Source organism: Gigantopelta aegis, chromosome 13 (genome assembly GCF_016097555.1).
Source record: "Gigantopelta aegis isolate Gae_Host chromosome 13, Gae_host_genome, whole genome shotgun sequence".
Taxonomy (NCBI): Eukaryota; Metazoa; Mollusca; class Gastropoda; order Neomphalida; family Peltospiridae; genus Gigantopelta; species Gigantopelta aegis.
Window position 1 is genome coordinate 20,599,525 of NC_054711.1, and position 19,374 is coordinate 20,618,898.

General features: G+C 37.7%; 1 protein-coding gene across 1 annotated transcript in view; it reads left to right on the top strand.

Moving 5' to 3' along the window:
• The window catches only part of LOC121387836, a 40,801-nt gene extending 21,667 nt beyond the window's left edge, over nucleotides 1-19,134 (top strand). Inside the window, exons 3-6 of the mRNA XM_041519061.1 lie at nucleotides 1,198-1,385; nucleotides 4,252-4,340; nucleotides 17,756-17,915; nucleotides 18,737-19,134. Coding sequence (XP_041374995.1) covers nucleotides 1,198-1,385; nucleotides 4,252-4,340; nucleotides 17,756-17,915; nucleotides 18,737-18,862 — 563 coding nt within the window. The 3' untranslated portion in view covers nucleotides 18,863-19,134. The remainder of the gene's footprint in view (nucleotides 1-1,197; nucleotides 1,386-4,251; nucleotides 4,341-17,755; nucleotides 17,916-18,736) is intronic.
• The last annotated feature ends 240 nt before the right edge of the window (nucleotides 19,135-19,374 follow it).

Genomic DNA, 19,374 nt, shown 5'->3' on the forward strand with positions numbered 1-19,374 from the left:
TGTTATCAGTATAGGTAGTACTATACCAAATAACTTCCAGCTGGGTCAAAGTTCGAGGTGCACCGAACTTTTGATAGAGAAGTGAACACCACAAGTCCTGTGATTGGTTATAAATGTGAGAGTGTTGGTTGTAAAAAATAATAGTTTCATCTGGGTAAAATAAATGTGCAATTTTATTTCATCTAGTACCAATGTGTCAAGTAGCCTTGTGCTTGAAACATGTATGGGGTACCTGTAAAAAAAAGTACTCGAATTTTGTGCGAAACTAGGGTAGTCATAGACGCTACCCGTTATCTCAGAAACGAGCAGCTTGACCCCCATTTTTTTCTGATTCACTTTAAGTGTAAGGGGTGGTAGTATTTATATCCGTGGCGTTTATGTCGGTTGATACGTTGCAGGTAGGAGTTTTAGCCGCATATGTTACTATTGTCGTCTATGGGATTTGATTTGGTAGTATACACCCTGTAGAGTTCCTTTTGCGAAAGATGTAGTCATATCTATTTTCAGTCAATTTATTTCTTTTTCATTATTTTTAAGTCACTGTAGTGTTCCGTTTGTGCAATGTTTTGTAAGATCTATCTTAGTCAGCTTGTTCTTTCACCATTTCTACGTCACTGTAGAGTTCCATTTGTGAAAGGTGTAGTAAGATCTATTTTTAGTCAGCTTGTTCTTTCATCTTTTCTAGGTCACTGTAGAGTTCCGTTTGTGAAAGGTGTAGTAAGATCTATTTTCAGTCAGTTTGTTCTTTCATCATTTCTAGGTCACTGTAGAGTTCCATATGTGAAAGGTGTATCAATATGTATTTTCAGTCAGCTTGTTCTTTCATCATTTCTAGGTCACTGTAGAGTTCCATTTGTGAAAGGTGTAGTAAGATCTATTTTTAGTCAGCTTGTTCTTTCATCTTTTCTAGGTCACTGTACAGTTCCGTTTGTGAAAATGTTGTAAGATATATTGTTCTTTCATAATTTTTAGGTCGCTGTTGAGATCAATGTGCGAAAGGTGTTGTAAGATCTATTTTCTGTCAGCTTGTTTGTTTCGTCACTTCTAGGTCACTGTAAAGTTTCAAATTCGAAACATAGTAAGATATATTTTAAGTCAAATTGTCTCTTTCCTCGTTTCTAGCGCACTGTATAATTCCGTTTGTGAAATGTGTAGTAATATATATTTTCAGTCAGCTTGTTCTTTCATCATTTCTAGGTAACTGTAGAGTTCCGTTTGTAAACAATGTGACGGCAGCTGCTGGACCCATCACGAAGTATGACGGAACTGTCGCGTGCAACCGTGACTTCTGCTTCTTTGAGCAGGCCCAGGCAGACCAATGCAGACTAACTGGAAGGCAGATGACCGAATGTGGCAGCTGTAGGCAGATTGAATGGCGACGCATGGTATGTACCGGCTGCGGTGGTGCTGGGTTCGCAGCACAGTACTGGCTCCCACCCAGAGCGAGCTTTAACCACGCAATGGGTAGGTGTAAGACAACTACATCCCCTTCTTTCTCTCTCACTGACAACTATCAACTTATACACTGTCTTGGGCAGATAGCCCAGATGACAAATGTCTGTGCCAAGGACAGCGTGCTTGATTAGTAGGTGTAAGACCACTACATCCTCTTTTCTCTCACTGACGACTGCCAACGTTCGCACTGTCTTGGGCAGACAGCCCAGAGAACTAGCGTGTGTGCCCACGACAGCGTGCTTATTGATGATCGCAAATCTTCCATTACAATATTCAGTACCATATGTCTGCACATCACAGAGTCCATGGGGGTGGTGGTGGTGGTGACGTAACCTAGCGGTACAGTCCTCGCTTGATGCGCGATCGGTTTTGGATCGATTCCTGTCGGTGGGCTATTTCTCGTTACGGCAATGCACCACGACTGGTATATCAAAAGCCGTTGTATGTGCTATCCTGTCTATGGAATGGTGCATATAAAAGATCCCTTGCTAATAATGAACAAAATGTAGCTGGTTTCACTTGTAAGATTGTATATCAAAATAATATTTGACATCAAATAGCCGATAATTAATAAATGGTTAGGATTTGAGAATACGGTCCAACATACATGTAGTATCAGCCAAACAAAACGCTTCTAAGTTGTGATGTCACTGTTTGTTGATAAATAAATTGCATGCGACTTCGTACATGTTCTAACACGTCTGGACGTGTTTCAATCGTTGGACGTGCTAGTCGCAAGTCACGCTGAAATCCGATCTGTCTGGTGAAATCCGATCCGTTTTCAACTAAACATAAATAAATCACGTTGGTTTGGGATATCAATACATTCCCATACACTATTCTACACTATATACCCTACTATACAACATATACCCTATTTAAGATGAGGGTGGGGTCCTACCACAAGGGGAAAACAGCAGGAATGAAGGGTTCTATTTTTAGCTTGGGGAAACCCGAACTATTTTTAGTGCCATTCGTCAGGATGGCGCTCTTCAAGTGGCGCTGTTTTGCCTATGCTAATTCAATGGGTGAAAGTGGTCCAGAAACGGTGCTAAACGGGGCGGGACATAGCCCAGTGGTAAGAGGCTCGATGCGCGGTCGGTGTGGGATCGATCCCCGTCGGTGGGCTCATTGGGCTATTTCTTGTTCCAGCCAGTGCACCACGACTGGTATATCAAATGCCGTGGTATGTACTACCCTGTCTGTGGGATGGTACATATAAAAGATTCCTTGCTGCTAATGGAAAAGAGTTGCCCATGGAGTGGTGACAGTGGGTTTCCTCTCTCTTAACCATATGTCTGACGCCATATAACCATAAATAAAATGTGTTGAGTGCGTCGTTAAATTAAAACAAATGTTTTTATTTATTTTGCTTGCGAAATGTCTGTAGTAGCTGCAATTGGATTTTATTTTATACACACACACACACACACACACACACACACACACAGAGAGAGAGACACACACACACACTGAACATCAGTGGAAACGCATCATCCAATTTTCAGTTTTTATTTTGATCTCATGTTGCTATAGACCACACATTTAAACTAAGCACTGTATACGATTTGGGGGTTATTTATTGCTTACTATAATGCATGCAGTTATACAAAATCACTTAAATATATAATTATTTCTTCTTTTCAACTACAAATCTGCCTGGTGTGTTTTCAGTGGGTTCAATTTAGTTGTTTAAAAAGTTTTGTGAGTCGAAACACGAATTTTGTCTATAACAAAAATTAATGACCGCCGAATTAAAGATACTTCCATGTCTAAGTACTTTGTGTAATGTTTCTGCCAATTGCATATATTTATTTGCTTTCAATAGTATTCCCTTGCACGTGTGTGAATCAAAATGTGTTTTGGAACCTGTACCTGAACAGGGGTGTATGCATATATTTATACAATGGTGTGGGGGGGGGGGGGGGGGGGTGAATCCAGTCTGTACCGAGCGACCTGTCTAGTCAAGGTCAAGTCATGTTTACTCGGAAAACAGTTTTAAAAAAGACACATTTTCTTTTAGCAGGGGATTCGAACCCGGATCGGCTTGTCATTGACATTCAGCTTGTACATGTTATAGATCTGTTTACAGTGAACGAGAACCCGGTTTACCTTTCGCTAACACCTGATATCATCATCATTTTGACAGTGATTCATGAGGGCATGTCATCACAACTGTACCTATTCCAATACGTTCTGTCCTATGCTAGGTTTGATTTAGTGAACTAATATGGGAGTGGCAGTCCTTTTTTGTGGCAGTGTATGAAGTGTGCAATATCCAGCAATGAACCTCGAGAAATAATGGCTGTTCGCTGACAGACGAGGCACTATTTTGCCAAATGCCAATTCGATTCTGCACTGTGCAGAGATACGACTTTATCACGTATTACGGTTTTGTCTTTCAGCTTTATTGTGAACATATACCCTACAGAGAAATACATGGGGCACTCGGCTTACCCACTGGTTCATGTAAATATTGTTTAACACTTGTACTATATTAAAGATACACCCTCCTCTACACGCACTCTCATTATAACACCACGACTGGTATATCAAAGGTCATAGTATGTGTTATCCTGTCTGTAGGATGGTGCATATAAAAGATTCCTTGTTGCTAATTGAAAAGAGTAGCCCATGAAGTGGCGACAGCGGGTTTCCTCTCTCACTATCTGCGTGGTCCTTAACCATATGTCCGACGTTATATAACCGTATGTGTTGAGTGCGTCGTTAAATCAAATATTTCCTTCGTCATTATAAAATCTGATCCGAGCCTGGCGTCTGTTTTGTTTTTTACAGAACCAAGGGACGCTCTGTAAATTTCCTGTGAGCATTACCACTGGATGGAAATTGATCTGGAAGGGGAAAATGAAATCACGGACTCCAAGGTACTCACACGCACATACTGACACAAGCACAGAGACTAAACTAAATACATTGGGGTCAGTATGCATGCAATACACTGGCTTACATATACGCATTATTCATAACATGGCACACACACACACACACACACACACACAAATACACACACACACACACACACACAGCACAAACACAGCACACATACACACGCGCACACACACAAACACACACACACACACACACACACACAAACAAACACACACACACACACAAACACACACACACACACAAACACACACACACACAGACACACACACACCACGCACGCGCACACACACACACACAACACGCACACACTCAGCACACACACACACAACACGCACACACTCAGCACACATACACGCACACACACACACACACTCAGCACACATACACACACACACATACAGGCACACACTCAGCACACATACACACACACACACACTCAACACGCACACACTCAGCACACATACACACACATTCGCACATACATAATAACACACACGCACACTAACACACACACACACATTCACACACACACACACACATTCACACACACACACTCAGCACACACACATACACACACTCACACATACAAACACAATAACACACACACACAAACACATACAAACACGTGTATATATAAGGGAACAAAAATACTTTAGTCCTAGCATACTTAAACGGAAATCTATACTCTAAAATTGAAAGTTAATTTAACAATGAATGAATGAATGAATGAATGAATGAATAAATTAATTAATTAATGGTTAAGCACACCCCAGCACAACAAATATATCGGCTAGTGGGTGTCAAACTACGGTAAAAGCAAAGAAATATGAATTTAACAAAGGCACAGCCAAAACAATAAAAACAAATAACTGTAAACAATATTTTCTGTATATTTTAGGATCAATCAAAAGCATATAATAAAACAATCGATGCAGTCCTTCAACACCTACACCGACATATAAAATCCAGAAAGGAAACAAACTTCGATTCTTCGATACAATGGTAAAATAATCACAAATAACATAATGAGTACAGATGTCTTTTTTTTAAAACCCACAGACACCAAGCAATACAAAAAAAAATAATAATAAAGAAATGTTTTATTTAATGACGCACTCAACACATTTTATTTACGGTTATATGGCGTCAGACATATGGTTAAGGACCACACAGATTTTGAGAGGAAACCCGCTGTCGCCACTACATGGGCTACTCTTTCCGATTAGCAGCACTGCGCCACCGAGGCCGGTTATGGTATCCAGATACACCATCAACGTCTAATGACTGTCAATCTAGGGATTTTCCTATGCACGTAATACTACACCATCAACGTCCAATGACTGTCAATCTAGGGTTTTCCTATGCACGTAATACTACACCATCAACGTCCAGTGACTGTCAATCTAGGGGTTTTCCTATGCACGTAATACTACACCATCAACGTCCAGTGACTGCCAATCTAGGGGTTTTCCTATGCACGTAATACTACACCATCAACGTCCAATGACTGCCAATCTAGGGGTTTTCCTATGCACGTAATACTACACCTTCAACGTCCAATGACTGCCAATCTAGGGGTTTTCCTATGCACGTAATACTACACCTTCAACGTCCAATGACTGTCAATCTAGGGGTTTTCCTATGCACGTAATACTACACCTTCAACGTCCAATGACTGTCAATCTAGGGGTTTTCCTATGCACGTAATACTACACCTTCAACGTCCAATGACTGCCAATCTAGGGGTTTTCCTATGCACGTAATACTACACCATCAACGTCCAATGACTGTCAATCTAGGGGTTTTCCTATGCACGTAATACTACACCATCAACGTCCAATGACTGCCAATCTAGGGGTTTTCCTATACACGTAATACTACACCATCAACGTCCAATGACTGTCAATCTAGGGGTTTTTCCTATGCACGTAATACTACACCATCAACGTCCAATGACTGCCAATCTAGGGGTTTTCCTATACACGTAATACTACACCTTCAACGTCCAATGACTGTCAATCTAGGGGTTTTCCTATACACGTAATACTACACCTTCAACGTCCAATGACTGTCAATCTAATACTACTGTCCAATGACTGTCAGGGGTTTTCCTATGCACGTAATACTACACCTTCAACGTCCAATGACTGCCAATCTAGGGGTTTTCCTATACACGTAATACTACACCTTCAACGTCCAATGACTGTCAATCTAGGGGTTTTCCTATGCACGTAATACTACACCATCAACGTCCAATGACTGTCAATCAGGGGTTTTCCTATGACGTAATACTACACCATCAACGTCCAATGACTGTCAATCTAGGGGTTTTCCTATGCACGTAATACTACACCTTCAACGTCCAATGACTGTCAATCTAGGGGTTTTCCTATGCACGTAATACTACACCTTCAACGTCCAATGACTGCCAATCTAGGGGTTTTCCTATGCACGTAATACTACACCTTCAACGTCCAATGACTGCCAATCTAGGGGTTTTCCTATGCACGTAATACTACACCTTCAACGTCCAATGACTGCCAATCTAGGGGTTTTCCTATGCACGTAATACTACACCTTCAACGTCCAATGACTGTCAATCTAGGGGTTTTCCTATGCACGTAATACTACACCTTCAACGTCCAATGACTGTCAATCTAGGGGTTTTCCTATGCACGTAAATGACTGTCACTAGGGTTTTCCTATGCACGTAATACGTCCAATGACTGTCAATCTGGGGTTTTCCTATGCACGTAATACTACACCATCAACGTCCAATGACTGCCAATCTAGGGGTTTTCCTATGCACGTAATAATCCAACAATGACTGTCAATCCTATGCACGTAATACCACACCATCAACGTCCAATGACTGTCAATCTAGGGGTTTTCCTATGCACGTAATACTACACCTTCAACGTCCAACTGTCAATCTAGGGTTTTCCTATGACGTAATACTACACCTTCAACGTCCAATCTAGGGGTTTTCCTATGCACGTAATACTACACCTTCAACGTCCAATGACTGTCAATCTAGGGGTTTTCCTATGCACGTAATACTACACCTTCAACGTCCAATGACTGTCAATCTAGGGGTTTTCCTATGCACGTAATACTACACCTTCAACGTCCAATGACTGTCAAACTAGGGGTTTTCCTATGCACGTAATACTACACCTTCAACGTCCAATGACTGCCAATCTAGGGGTTTTCCTATGCACGTAATACTACACCATCAACGTCCAATGACTGTCAAACTAGGGGTTTTCCTATGCACGTAATACTACACCATCAACGTCCAATGACTGCCAATCTAGGGGTTTTCCTATGCACGTAATACTACACCTTCAACGTCCAATGACTGTCAATCTAGGGGTTTTCCTATGCACGTAATACTACACCTTCAACGTCCAATGACTGTCAATCTAGGGGTTTTCCTATGCACGTAATACTACACCTTCAACGTCCAATGACTGTCAAACTAGGGGTTTTCCTATGCACGTAATACTACACCTTCAACGTCCAATGACTGCCAATCTAGGGGTTTTCCTATGCACGTAATACTACACCATCAACGTCCAATGACTGTCAAACTAGGGGTTTTCCTATGCACGTAATACTACACCATCAACGTCCAATGACTGCCAATCTAGGGGTTTTCCTATGCACGTAATACTACACCTTCAACGTCCAATGACTGCCAATCTAGGGGTTTTCCTATGCAAATACTACACCATCAACGTCCAATGACTGTCAAACTAGGGGTTTTCCTATGCACGTAATACTACACCATCAACGTCCAATGACTGCCAATCTAGGGGTTTTCCTATGCACGTAATACTTCAACGTCCAATGACTGCCAATCTAGGGGTTTTCCTATACACGTAATACTACACCTTCAACGTCCAATGACTGTCAAACTAGGGGTTTTCCTATACACGTAATACTACACCTTCAACGTCCAATGACTGTCAATCTGGGGTTTTTCCTATGCACGTAATACTACACCTTCAACGTCCAATGACTGCCAATCTAGGGGTTTTCCTATACACGTAATACTACACCTTCAACGTCCAATGACTGTCAATCTAGGGGTTTTCCTATACACGTAATACTACACCATCAACGTCCAATGACTGCCAATCTAGGGGTTTTCCTATACACCTAATACTACACCATCAACGTCCAATGACTGCCAATCTAGGGGTTTTCCTATACACGTAATACTACACCTTCAACGTCCAATGACTGCCAATCTAACTGTTTAACTTTTAGACATTCATTCAAAATTTTATGTTGAAATTACTTTCTTTTTGTAATACTATTAAATAGTCCGATTCTCTCTTCTTTCTCTTATTTATTTTTCGACTGTCCTTCTTAAATGCTCCTAAGTACATAAATATCCGGCCGAGCAGACAGTTCTTTTTTTATTTTTGGCTTGTAACTTTTGATTTTATTTTTTAAATTCTATTAACTTTTTACTAATTGCTATATTCAAAATTCTACCCATTTTCAACTGTAGCCCCTCCCCATTCTGTCCCAGACCCAATCACTGGCGAAGTTAGAGATTGTGTCCAGGAGAGACGTGCTTGAACCTTAATTGGATATAGGCACGTTAATCTATACAAGCTATTAACACGGGCATTAAAAAGCTCATAATCAAGACCGAGCGACTCTTAAGGTCCCGCTACACGATACGAGTGTCTCCTATGAGTAACTCCGATTGTAACGCCAACAAACAAATCGTAATGTGTGGCCTTGTCATACCATTGGATCAGCCCGAGTCACTCGTACGTGTCGAAGTTTAGAACCTGTTTTATTTTCATACGATTGCATCAGACGTTTGGGGACGTTGACCGACCTCAGTGGCGTCGTGGTTAAGCCATCGGACATAAGGCTGGTAGGTACTGGGTTCAATTAAGATTCAAGCACGCTGTCCTCGGCACACACCTTAGCTATCTGGGCAGTCTGTCCAGGACAGTGGGTTAATTGTTAGATGATCAGTGGTTAGTGACAGAGATAAGGGCCTTACATCTACTCATTGAGCCCTTAAGGACTCGCTCTGGGTTGGTGCCGGTACTGGGCTGCGAACCCTGTACGTACCAGCCTGTAGTCCGATGGCTTAACCACTGCGCCACCGAGGCCGATTTGAAATGTTTATAATAGCACACGGCCCCCAGAATTACAAAATGTTTAGAACCACGGTGCGGTACTTGAGAACACTCTCGAGAGTATTCTTGTAATATAAATACACAACCATTTACCGTGAAGACCAATATGACTTGCTCATATAAATACACAACCATTTACCGTGAAGATCAATATGACTTGCTCATATAAATACACAACCATTTACCGTGAAGACCAATATTACTTGCTCATATAAATACACAATCATTTACCGTGAAGACCAATATGACGTGTTCATTAACAAATCTAATATATGTTTTTAAATGTACAAATTGTGTTGAATGTTATAGAGGACAGCCAGTTCATATCCCCCAAAAAGTAACTGTTTACAATAGACAAACATTATTCATGCAGAATACAGACGCCTGCATGCTTCCAATATACAAAGTATTTGCCACCCAAGAACAAAATGTTAATATACTATTGTACTTCATAGAAATACATTTAACTAAGCTGTTTAACCCTGCCTTGAGTCCAATGCCAAGTTCGTGCATTTCACATTTCATTAGTTAAATGTACATTGTGTATTGGTAAACATTATCCATGTTACACTGTTTCTTTGTGTATCCATAGTTCTATAGCCACACGCACGCACGCACACACATACATCCTGACATATATAGAGGATTCGTCACGAGTATTTTGTTAATATGGAAAATATCAACCGAGTCTATGTTAATCAGGTATTTGTCGAGGCTAGACGAGATTGATCTTTTACATATTAGAAAACAAGTGAAATGCAATTAGATGACTTTACATTGCAAAACTTCCCGCCTTCTGAAAAGTGTCAAGTGTCTCTTCGTTTTTATGTAAGGATGTTCAAAATGACGTCATGCTACGTTGGTGTTACTCGCATTTAAAAAGACATGTCACACATTCATACATCATTTGAATATCGAGTAATGGCTGACATTAAAGTTGCGTATTCAGTATAAGAAAACACGTTAAAACGAAAACGCGTTAGCCAGAGATAGAGAGAGAGAGAGAGAGAGAGAGAGAGAGAGAGAGAGAGAGAGAGAGAGAGAGAGAGGAGAGAGAGAGGGGGGGCAGGCGGGAGAGACTAAATCGTAGACACTGAGAGTCATCAGCCAGTGAGAGTCTACTGAATATTCATGATCAAACGGTTGATGGACATCGAGATTTTACGACATCGAGTAATGTTCTGGTGTATATATATAAATTATACCAACTGTAGATATTAATGTAACAAGTATTTAATAATATACAGTGTGGTTAACAAATTGTGTAATTGAATGTTACGTAGCGTATATCAATGTCGTTGTTTGTTGTTTTCCTACTCTTCTTCTGTGGGATAATCCCGCCGATATTTTGATGAATTTTACACCAGTGGGTACGGTTATCTAAACGTCAAAATTGTAATGCACGTCTTTACAACTTAATTTCATAAACAAATAAACAAACAACAACAACAAAAATCATTCAACAACTACAGAATATATAATTTAAAATAATTACTGTACAAATGAGTACAGGTGAAACCGATTAGAAAAATGTTGTCCACTACTTTTAATTATAATTATTTAATTATTTGTAATAACAATTGTCCTAAATAAAAATAATAACAACAACACAACAGTAGTTACGATAGGTTTTTGGAAAATTATAAATTTAAGATTTCAGTAGGTTGGATTATATATACATTATCTCACTGCCAAGTATACATGAAGTCATCCACTGATGTAGTCAACAAATTACACACTTCTTTCCTCAAAGTAAAAATCTACTTTTGTAGACACAAAATTAATCAATTATCTAAGTGATCAGAGTAGATTTCTGTTTCTTTATTTTTTTTAAATATGATTTTTATTAAATAGATATGAATAAAGTACCACTGAAGGTTCATTTACCTTTAATATACATATACATACATGTATACATACATACATACATACATATATACATACACACACACACACACATACATACATACATACATACATACACACACACACACACACACACACACACATACATACATACGTGACAGTGTGAGTGTGTGTGTGTGTAACTGGCCTCGGTGGCGCAGTGGTTAAGCCATCGGACTACAGGCTGGAAGGTACAGGGTTCGCAACCCTGTATCGGCTCTAGCTCATAGCAAGTTCTTAAGGACTCAATGCATAGGTGTAAGGCTACTACACCCTCTTCTCTCTCCCTGACCACTAACCAACTAACAACTAACCCACTGTCCTGGACAGACAGCCCAGATAGCTGAGGTGTGTACCCAAGACAGCACGCTTGAACCTTAATTGGATATAAGCACGAAAATAAGTTGAAATAAATGTGTGCATGTGTGAAATACATATGTATAAGTAAACACTGTTTTTTTGTTTGTTTAATGACACCACTAGAGCACATTGATTCATTGGATGTCAAACATTTGGTAATTCTGACATAGTCTTAGAGAGGGTAGTTTTCCTTTAATATGTTATATTACATTACACATATGTTGGCTAATGTATATTTCAGCTACGTAAACACCTTCTCATGTAGACATGACAATTCAATATGAATGTGATGGCTTAATCTATTATTTAACTGATCAGGGTAGATTTTCTTTTCATGTGTGAACGTTTTTTTTTTTTTTTTGTGTTTTTTTGTGTTTTTTTGTGTAACAAGATGTCAATAATCTTACTGCATATTTACTATCCATGTCAGGAGTGATTTTCAGAAAAACAGACACTTAACATTTCAAAAGGGTGGATTTTATGATACTTAACTACTGAGGGTATATGGACATCATCCACCGAGGGTAGTTTTCCTTTATTATGTTATATTACATTACACATATGTTGGTTAATGTATATTTCAGCTACGTAAACACCGTTTAATGTAGACATGACAATTCAATATGAATGTGATGGCTTAATCTATTATTTAACTGATCAGGGTAGATTTTCTTTTGATGTGTGAAAGTTTGATTTTTTTTTTTAACGAAACCAGAGTGGCACCCAGAGGCATCAATGGCTTCACTATGAGAGCTGACTGATTTCTTCATGTGCACTTGCAAATTTAGGGCTCATTAATAGGAGATGGTATAAATTGCATCATGCATACTACACCACGCACAACACTACCAAATATCTTACATTAATGTTACAAAGCATTTTATATCTGTCAATCCATTCAACTGATTGGGTTCTTTCTCGTTTCAACCAGTGCACCACAACTGGTCAAAGTCCATGGTATGTGCTTTCCTGTCTGTGGGAAAGTGCATATAAAATATCCCTTTCTGCATTAAGAAAAATGTAGCGGGTTTCCTTTGATGACTATATATGAGTCAGAATTACCAAATGTTTGACATCCAGTAGCCTATGATTCATTAATCAGTGTGCTCTAGTGGTGTCGTTAAACAAAACAAACTTCTTCTTTATATCTGTCAAATTATTTTATTATTATTAATTGATTATCTTAAACCCACGCATTTTTTTAATGACTGTGTTCATCATTTTACAAATATACAGTGGCACTTATTTTTAACAGTTCCATCTCCTTAGGTACATTGCCTGTATTGGTTGGCATCTTGAAATAATTAAAATTAACTTGTATAGAAGACCTGAACTACTTTCATTGTATTCCATGACCCCTAAAACCATGGGTTAGATGCAAGAATTACATTTTAGTACCGAATAATAAGGAAGTTATTGTAATTTTCTCAATTTGGACCACCATATTACATGGCCCATTTAGTTAAATCAGAATTTTGATAGCACCATTGCCCTCCTTGGCTCCTACAACCATAGGGTAAATGCAGTAATTTTTGTTTATCTGTCAATTTATAAGCAAGCTATAGCAATTTCCCTGATTTGGCCACCATTTTGTCCGCCATCTTGGATTTTTCTTCAAGGGTATTCACATTTTTTTTTATTATAATAATAATAATAAAAAATAAAAAATAAAACAATTCTTATAATATGGAAATCTACCCTGATCATTTAGATAATGGATTAATCCATCATATACTTATTTAGTTGTTAGTGTCTATATAAGAAGGTGTTTATTTAGCTGAAATATATATTAGCTAACAGACAAGTAAATTAATATATACCATATTTTGGGAAAAGTATCCCCGGTGGATGATCTTGTAACCCCGGTAGTTAGGTACTATAAAATCCACCCTATTGAAATCTTAAGTGTCTCATTTTCCTAGAACTATCCCTAGCACTGATAGTAAACATACAGTGAGATTATTCGCATATATATATATTTTTTTTTAATTAAAAAAAATAAAATAATAATAATAGTAATTTAATTATTATAATTTGGAAATCTAGCCGTATCATTTGGATATTGGATTAATCCACCATATGCATATTTAATTATTAGTGTCTACATAAGAAGGTGTTTACTTAGATAAAATATACAATAACTAACAAAGAAAGGAAATATTTTATTTAACGATGCACTCAACACATTTTATTTATGGTTATATGGCATCAGACATATGGTTAAGGACCACACAGATATATAGAGAGAGGAAACCCACTGTCGCCACTTCATGGGCTACTCTTTTCAATTAGCAGTAAGGGATCTTTTATATGTACCATCCCACAGACAGGGTAGTACATACCACAACCTTTGATATGCCAGTCGTGCTGGAACGAGAAATCAATAGCTAACAAATACATAAATTAATATACCATATTAAGAAAAAAGTAGGCCTACACTCGGTGGATGATATTGTACCCTATTGAAATCTTAAGTGTCTCAATTTCCTAAAACTATGCCTAGCACTGATAGTAAACATACAGTAAGGTTATTCACATATATTTAAAAAAATAATAATAATAATAATAAAAATAATAATAATAATAATTTCTTATAATTTGGAAACCTACCCTGATCATTTAGATAATGGATTAATCCATCATATACTTATTTAGTTGTTAGTGTCTATATAAGAAGGTGTTTACTTAGCTGAAATATATATTAGCTAACAAACAAGTAAATTAATATACCGGGTATACCATATTTTGGGAAAAGTATCCTCAGTGGATGATCTTGTAACCCCGGTAGTTAGGTACTATAAAATCCACCCTATTGAAATCTTAAGTGTCTCATTTTCCTAGAACTATACCTAGCACTGATAGTAAACATACAGTGAGATTATTCGCATATGTATAAACAAAAAATTTAATTAAAAAAAAAAAAATAATAATAATAGTAATTTAATTATTATAATTTGGAAATCTAGCCGTATCATTTGGATATTGGATTAATCCACCATATACATATTTAATTATTAGTGTCTACATAAGAAGGTGTTTACTTAGATAAAATATATAATAACTAACCAAGAAAGGAAATATTTTATTTAACGATGCACTCAACACATTTTATTTATGGTTATATGGCATCAGACATATGGTTAAGGACCACACAGATATAGAGAGAGAGGAAACCCACTGTCGCCACTTCATGGGCTACTCTTTTCAATTAGCAGCAAGGGATCTTTTATATGTACCATCCCACAGACATGGTAGTACATACCACAAATTTTGATATGCAAGTCGTGCTGGAACGAGAAATCAATAGCTAACAAATACATAAATTAATATACCATATTAAGGAAAACGTAGGTATACACTCGGTGGATGATATTGTACCCTATTGAAATATTATGTGTCTCAATTTCCTAAAACTATCCCTAGCACTGATAGTAAACATATAGTAAGGTTATTCACATACATTTAAAAAATAATAATAATAATAATAATAAAAATAATAATAATAATAATAATTTCTTATAATTTGGAAACCTACCCTGATCATTTAAATAATGGATTAATCCATCATATACATATTTAATTATTAGTGTTTATATAAGAAGGTCTTTACTTAGCTGAAATATATATTAGCTAACAAATAAGTAAACTAATATACCATATTTTGGGAAAAGTACCTTCGGTAGATGATCTTGTACCCTCGGTAGTTCAGTACCATAAAATCCACCCTATTGAAATCTTAAGTGTCTCATTTTCCTAGAAATATCCCTAGTACTGATAGTAAACATAAAGTATGTTTATTCACAAATATAAAAAAAATAATAATAATAAAAATAGAAAAAAATAATAACTTGATATAATTTGAAAATCTACCCATATTAGTTAGATAATGGATATACATATTTAATTATTAGTGTCTACATAAAGTGTTTACTTATCTGAAATATACAATAGCTAACAAATACATAAATTAATATACCATATTAAGGAAAAAGAAAGAAAGAAAGACATTTTTTATTTAACGACGCACTCAACATATTTTATTTACGGTTATATGGCGTCAGACATATGGTTAAGGACCACACACATTTTGAGAGGATCTTTTATTTGCGCTTCCCACAGGCAGGATAGCACAAACCATGACCTTTGTTGAACCAGTTATGGATCACTGGTCGGTGCAAGTGGTTTACACCTACCCACTGAGCCTTGCGGAGCACTCACTCAGGGTTTGGAGTCGGTATCTGGATTAAAAATCCCATGCCTCGACTGGGATCCTAACCCAGTACCTACCAGCCTGTAGACCGATGGCCTACCACGACGCCACCGAGGCCGGTCTAAGGAAAAAGTACCCTCAGTGGATGATCTTGTACTGTTGGTGGTTAAGGTACTCTAAAATACAGCCTATTAAATTCTTAAGTGTTTCATTTTCCTACAACTATTCCTAGCATGGATAGGAAATATAGAGTAAGGTTATTCACATACCCGGTATATTTTTACAAAAATAAATGAAGGAAGGAAATGTTTTATTTAACGATGCACTCAACACATTTTTATTTCTGGCTATATGGTGTCAGACAGGAAGGGATCTTTTATATGCACCATCCCACAGACAGGATAGTACATACCACGGCCTTTGTTACACCAGTTGCGGAGCACTGGCTAGAACGAGAAATAGCCCAATGGGTCCGACAGGGATTGATCCCAGACTTACCTCACATCAAGCGAATGCTTAATCTACTTGGCTATATCCCGCCCCACTTTTAAAAAAATAGAAAATGAAAATTACAAATAACAAATTGTAAATATACCCTGATCATTTAGATAATGGATTAATCCATCATATTCATATTTAATTTTCAGTGTCTGCATAAGAAGGCATTTATTTAGCTGATATTAACATTACATATAAAATGGAAAATCTACCCTAATAAAATTGAAATCTGAAGTTTCTCAGTTTTGCAAAATCTACCCTAGCATATATAGTACATGTGCAGCTTTGGTGCAATCTAAAGCCCTGACATTAGCCAAATATCATGTACCACATTGTTAGGTCAGTTGTTCGGTCAATTTAACCTCACCGTACCTGTAGGTGGTAGATTATGAATTAACGCACGATTATATATTCATTTTTACATATACTGTATATATATTCATGTTTACATATCTGATACAGATGTTAACACCCCCCCCCCCCCCAAAAAAAAAAAAAAAAAAAAAAAACCCACCCAAACTATGCGATATATTATATTATTCACGTATTATTAATATTGTGTCACGTTTACAAACGATTAACTTTACAGCGTTGTTTGTAGTCCGATACATCTGTCATAAACTCACTGTTACTCAGTTGCCGAGTTGACGGCAGGTGTATCGGACTACGTAGGTACGTCAAAACATCGGAAGTACAGATTAGAAGAAAAAAACACACTGAAAAACGCTCAGTTATAAAACTGATTTGTATTACTTAATATTTTATTAAATGCTCGTTACAATAACACAGATCTATATTTGACATAATTTACTAGGGAATTAGGCCTATTCGTTCATATTTATGTTTATTTCCCGCAGAAACATATCAGACTCGTTTATGACATGGGGCGTGGCTTACGAAAAAGGGCGTAGCTTAAAATCGCATGTCGCGAGATGTTACATCCTGGTGGCTACGATTAAATATTTCCCCAGGCAGGCAGTCAGGCAGGCAGTCAGAGAGAGAGAGAGAGAGAGAGAGAGAGAGAGAGAGAGAGAGAGAGAGAGAGAGAGAGAGAGAGAGAGAGAGAGAGAGAGAGAGAGATAGATAGATAGATAGTAGAGTTGGCAGACAGACAAACAGACATACAGACGAACATATAGACAGAAATACGGAAGCTTAATAACCTTAATAAGATTGTGTATCATAATTTTTCCAGTTAGAAATCATTACTCGTTCATTGTGATGATTTCGACAATTGTATTTTCAGTTTTACTCTTTCCTTGAATGAATGTAACTCCTGTCTGAAGATTATAATAAATGGTGAAACAACGACCTTCTTGTATCAGAAACTTCGAAGGAGTTCTGAATTCAAGGGCCAGTTGAACAGTTTTGAAATCAAGATTTCCGTCGGATTGAAACACTTTCTGGTAGATTTATTCAATATAGCTAAGAATTCTCACCGCCAAATATTTTAAGCAGTATAGGATAATGATGTATGCATATATAGCTGTGAAGTGTGGGGCTTCAGTAAAGCTCATAAACTTTGTTTTGTTTATTGACATCATTAGAACACATTGATTTGTTAATGATCAGCTATTGGATGCCAAACATTTGGTAATTGATATATAGTATTAGTGAGGAAACCCTCTACATTTTCCCATTAGTAGCAAGGGATCGTTTATATGCACCATCCCGCAGGCAGAATAGTAATTTATATACCACGACCTTTCATATACCAGTCGTGGTGCATTGATTGAATGCGAAAAATAGCCCAATGGGCCGACGGGGATCACCTTGCTCTAGTGGTGTCGTTAAACAAAACAAACTTCTTCAGTCAGAAACATGGATTGATACGTGTGCCGAATTTACGAAGTCTGTTTTTGTTTTTGTTTTGTTTTAAAGCAGGGGATTAAGCACTGTAACTAGGCCTATATGTCGTTATACACGTTCACGTTGAAACAAAACACACACACACACACATACACACACACGCATGCACGCGCACACATCACACACACACATATACACACACACATACACACTACACACACACACCACATACACATACACACACCACACACACCATACATACACCACACACACACACACATACACATACACACACGGAGACACACGGACACACACCACACACACATACACACACATACAAAAAAACACAACATACTTTGTAAATTCGGGGCCCTAATTTCTGTATAACTAAACAATGTTTTTATTATTATTGTTTTAGATTACCGTGAGAGGCAAAACTATGAAGATGGAACACGAAATGCAGTTTTCCCAGCTTTCTACACAAACAACGTATGTGGCTATCACGGGTTATGCCTACACCGAGAGTCTTAAACTTGTATACTAAATTATTACAGTTTGTAACCATTGTAGTTATGTAGTCATCAAAAACTACATATTGGTATTAGTCCCCTTCCGGTCCAACCGGAGGGGACTATAAGTTTCATCTACGTCCGTCCGTCTGTCTATCCGTCTGTCTGTCCCACATATGTTTTCTGGATGTTATTTGCAGAACACTTTAAGATATTGAGCTGAAATGTTGTGTGTGATTTCATCATATACTGTTACAGATCAAGTTTGACTTGCATGGCGATTTACCCATTTTTTTATCTAATTATGGCCCTTGAAATTAAGAGATGTTAAAATTTGTTTTCCGGACTTTTTTTCCAGAAGAAACTTAGATATTGAGCTGAAATTGTGTGTATACGTTCATCACGTACAGTTACAGATCACGTTTGACGTTCATGGCGATTTACCCATTTTTAATGTAGTTATGGTCCTTGAACTTAGGAGATACGAGATTGTTGGTCCCGGTAGGGGACATGTATTGCTTTAGTAGTACTCTCAAAATACTTGTTA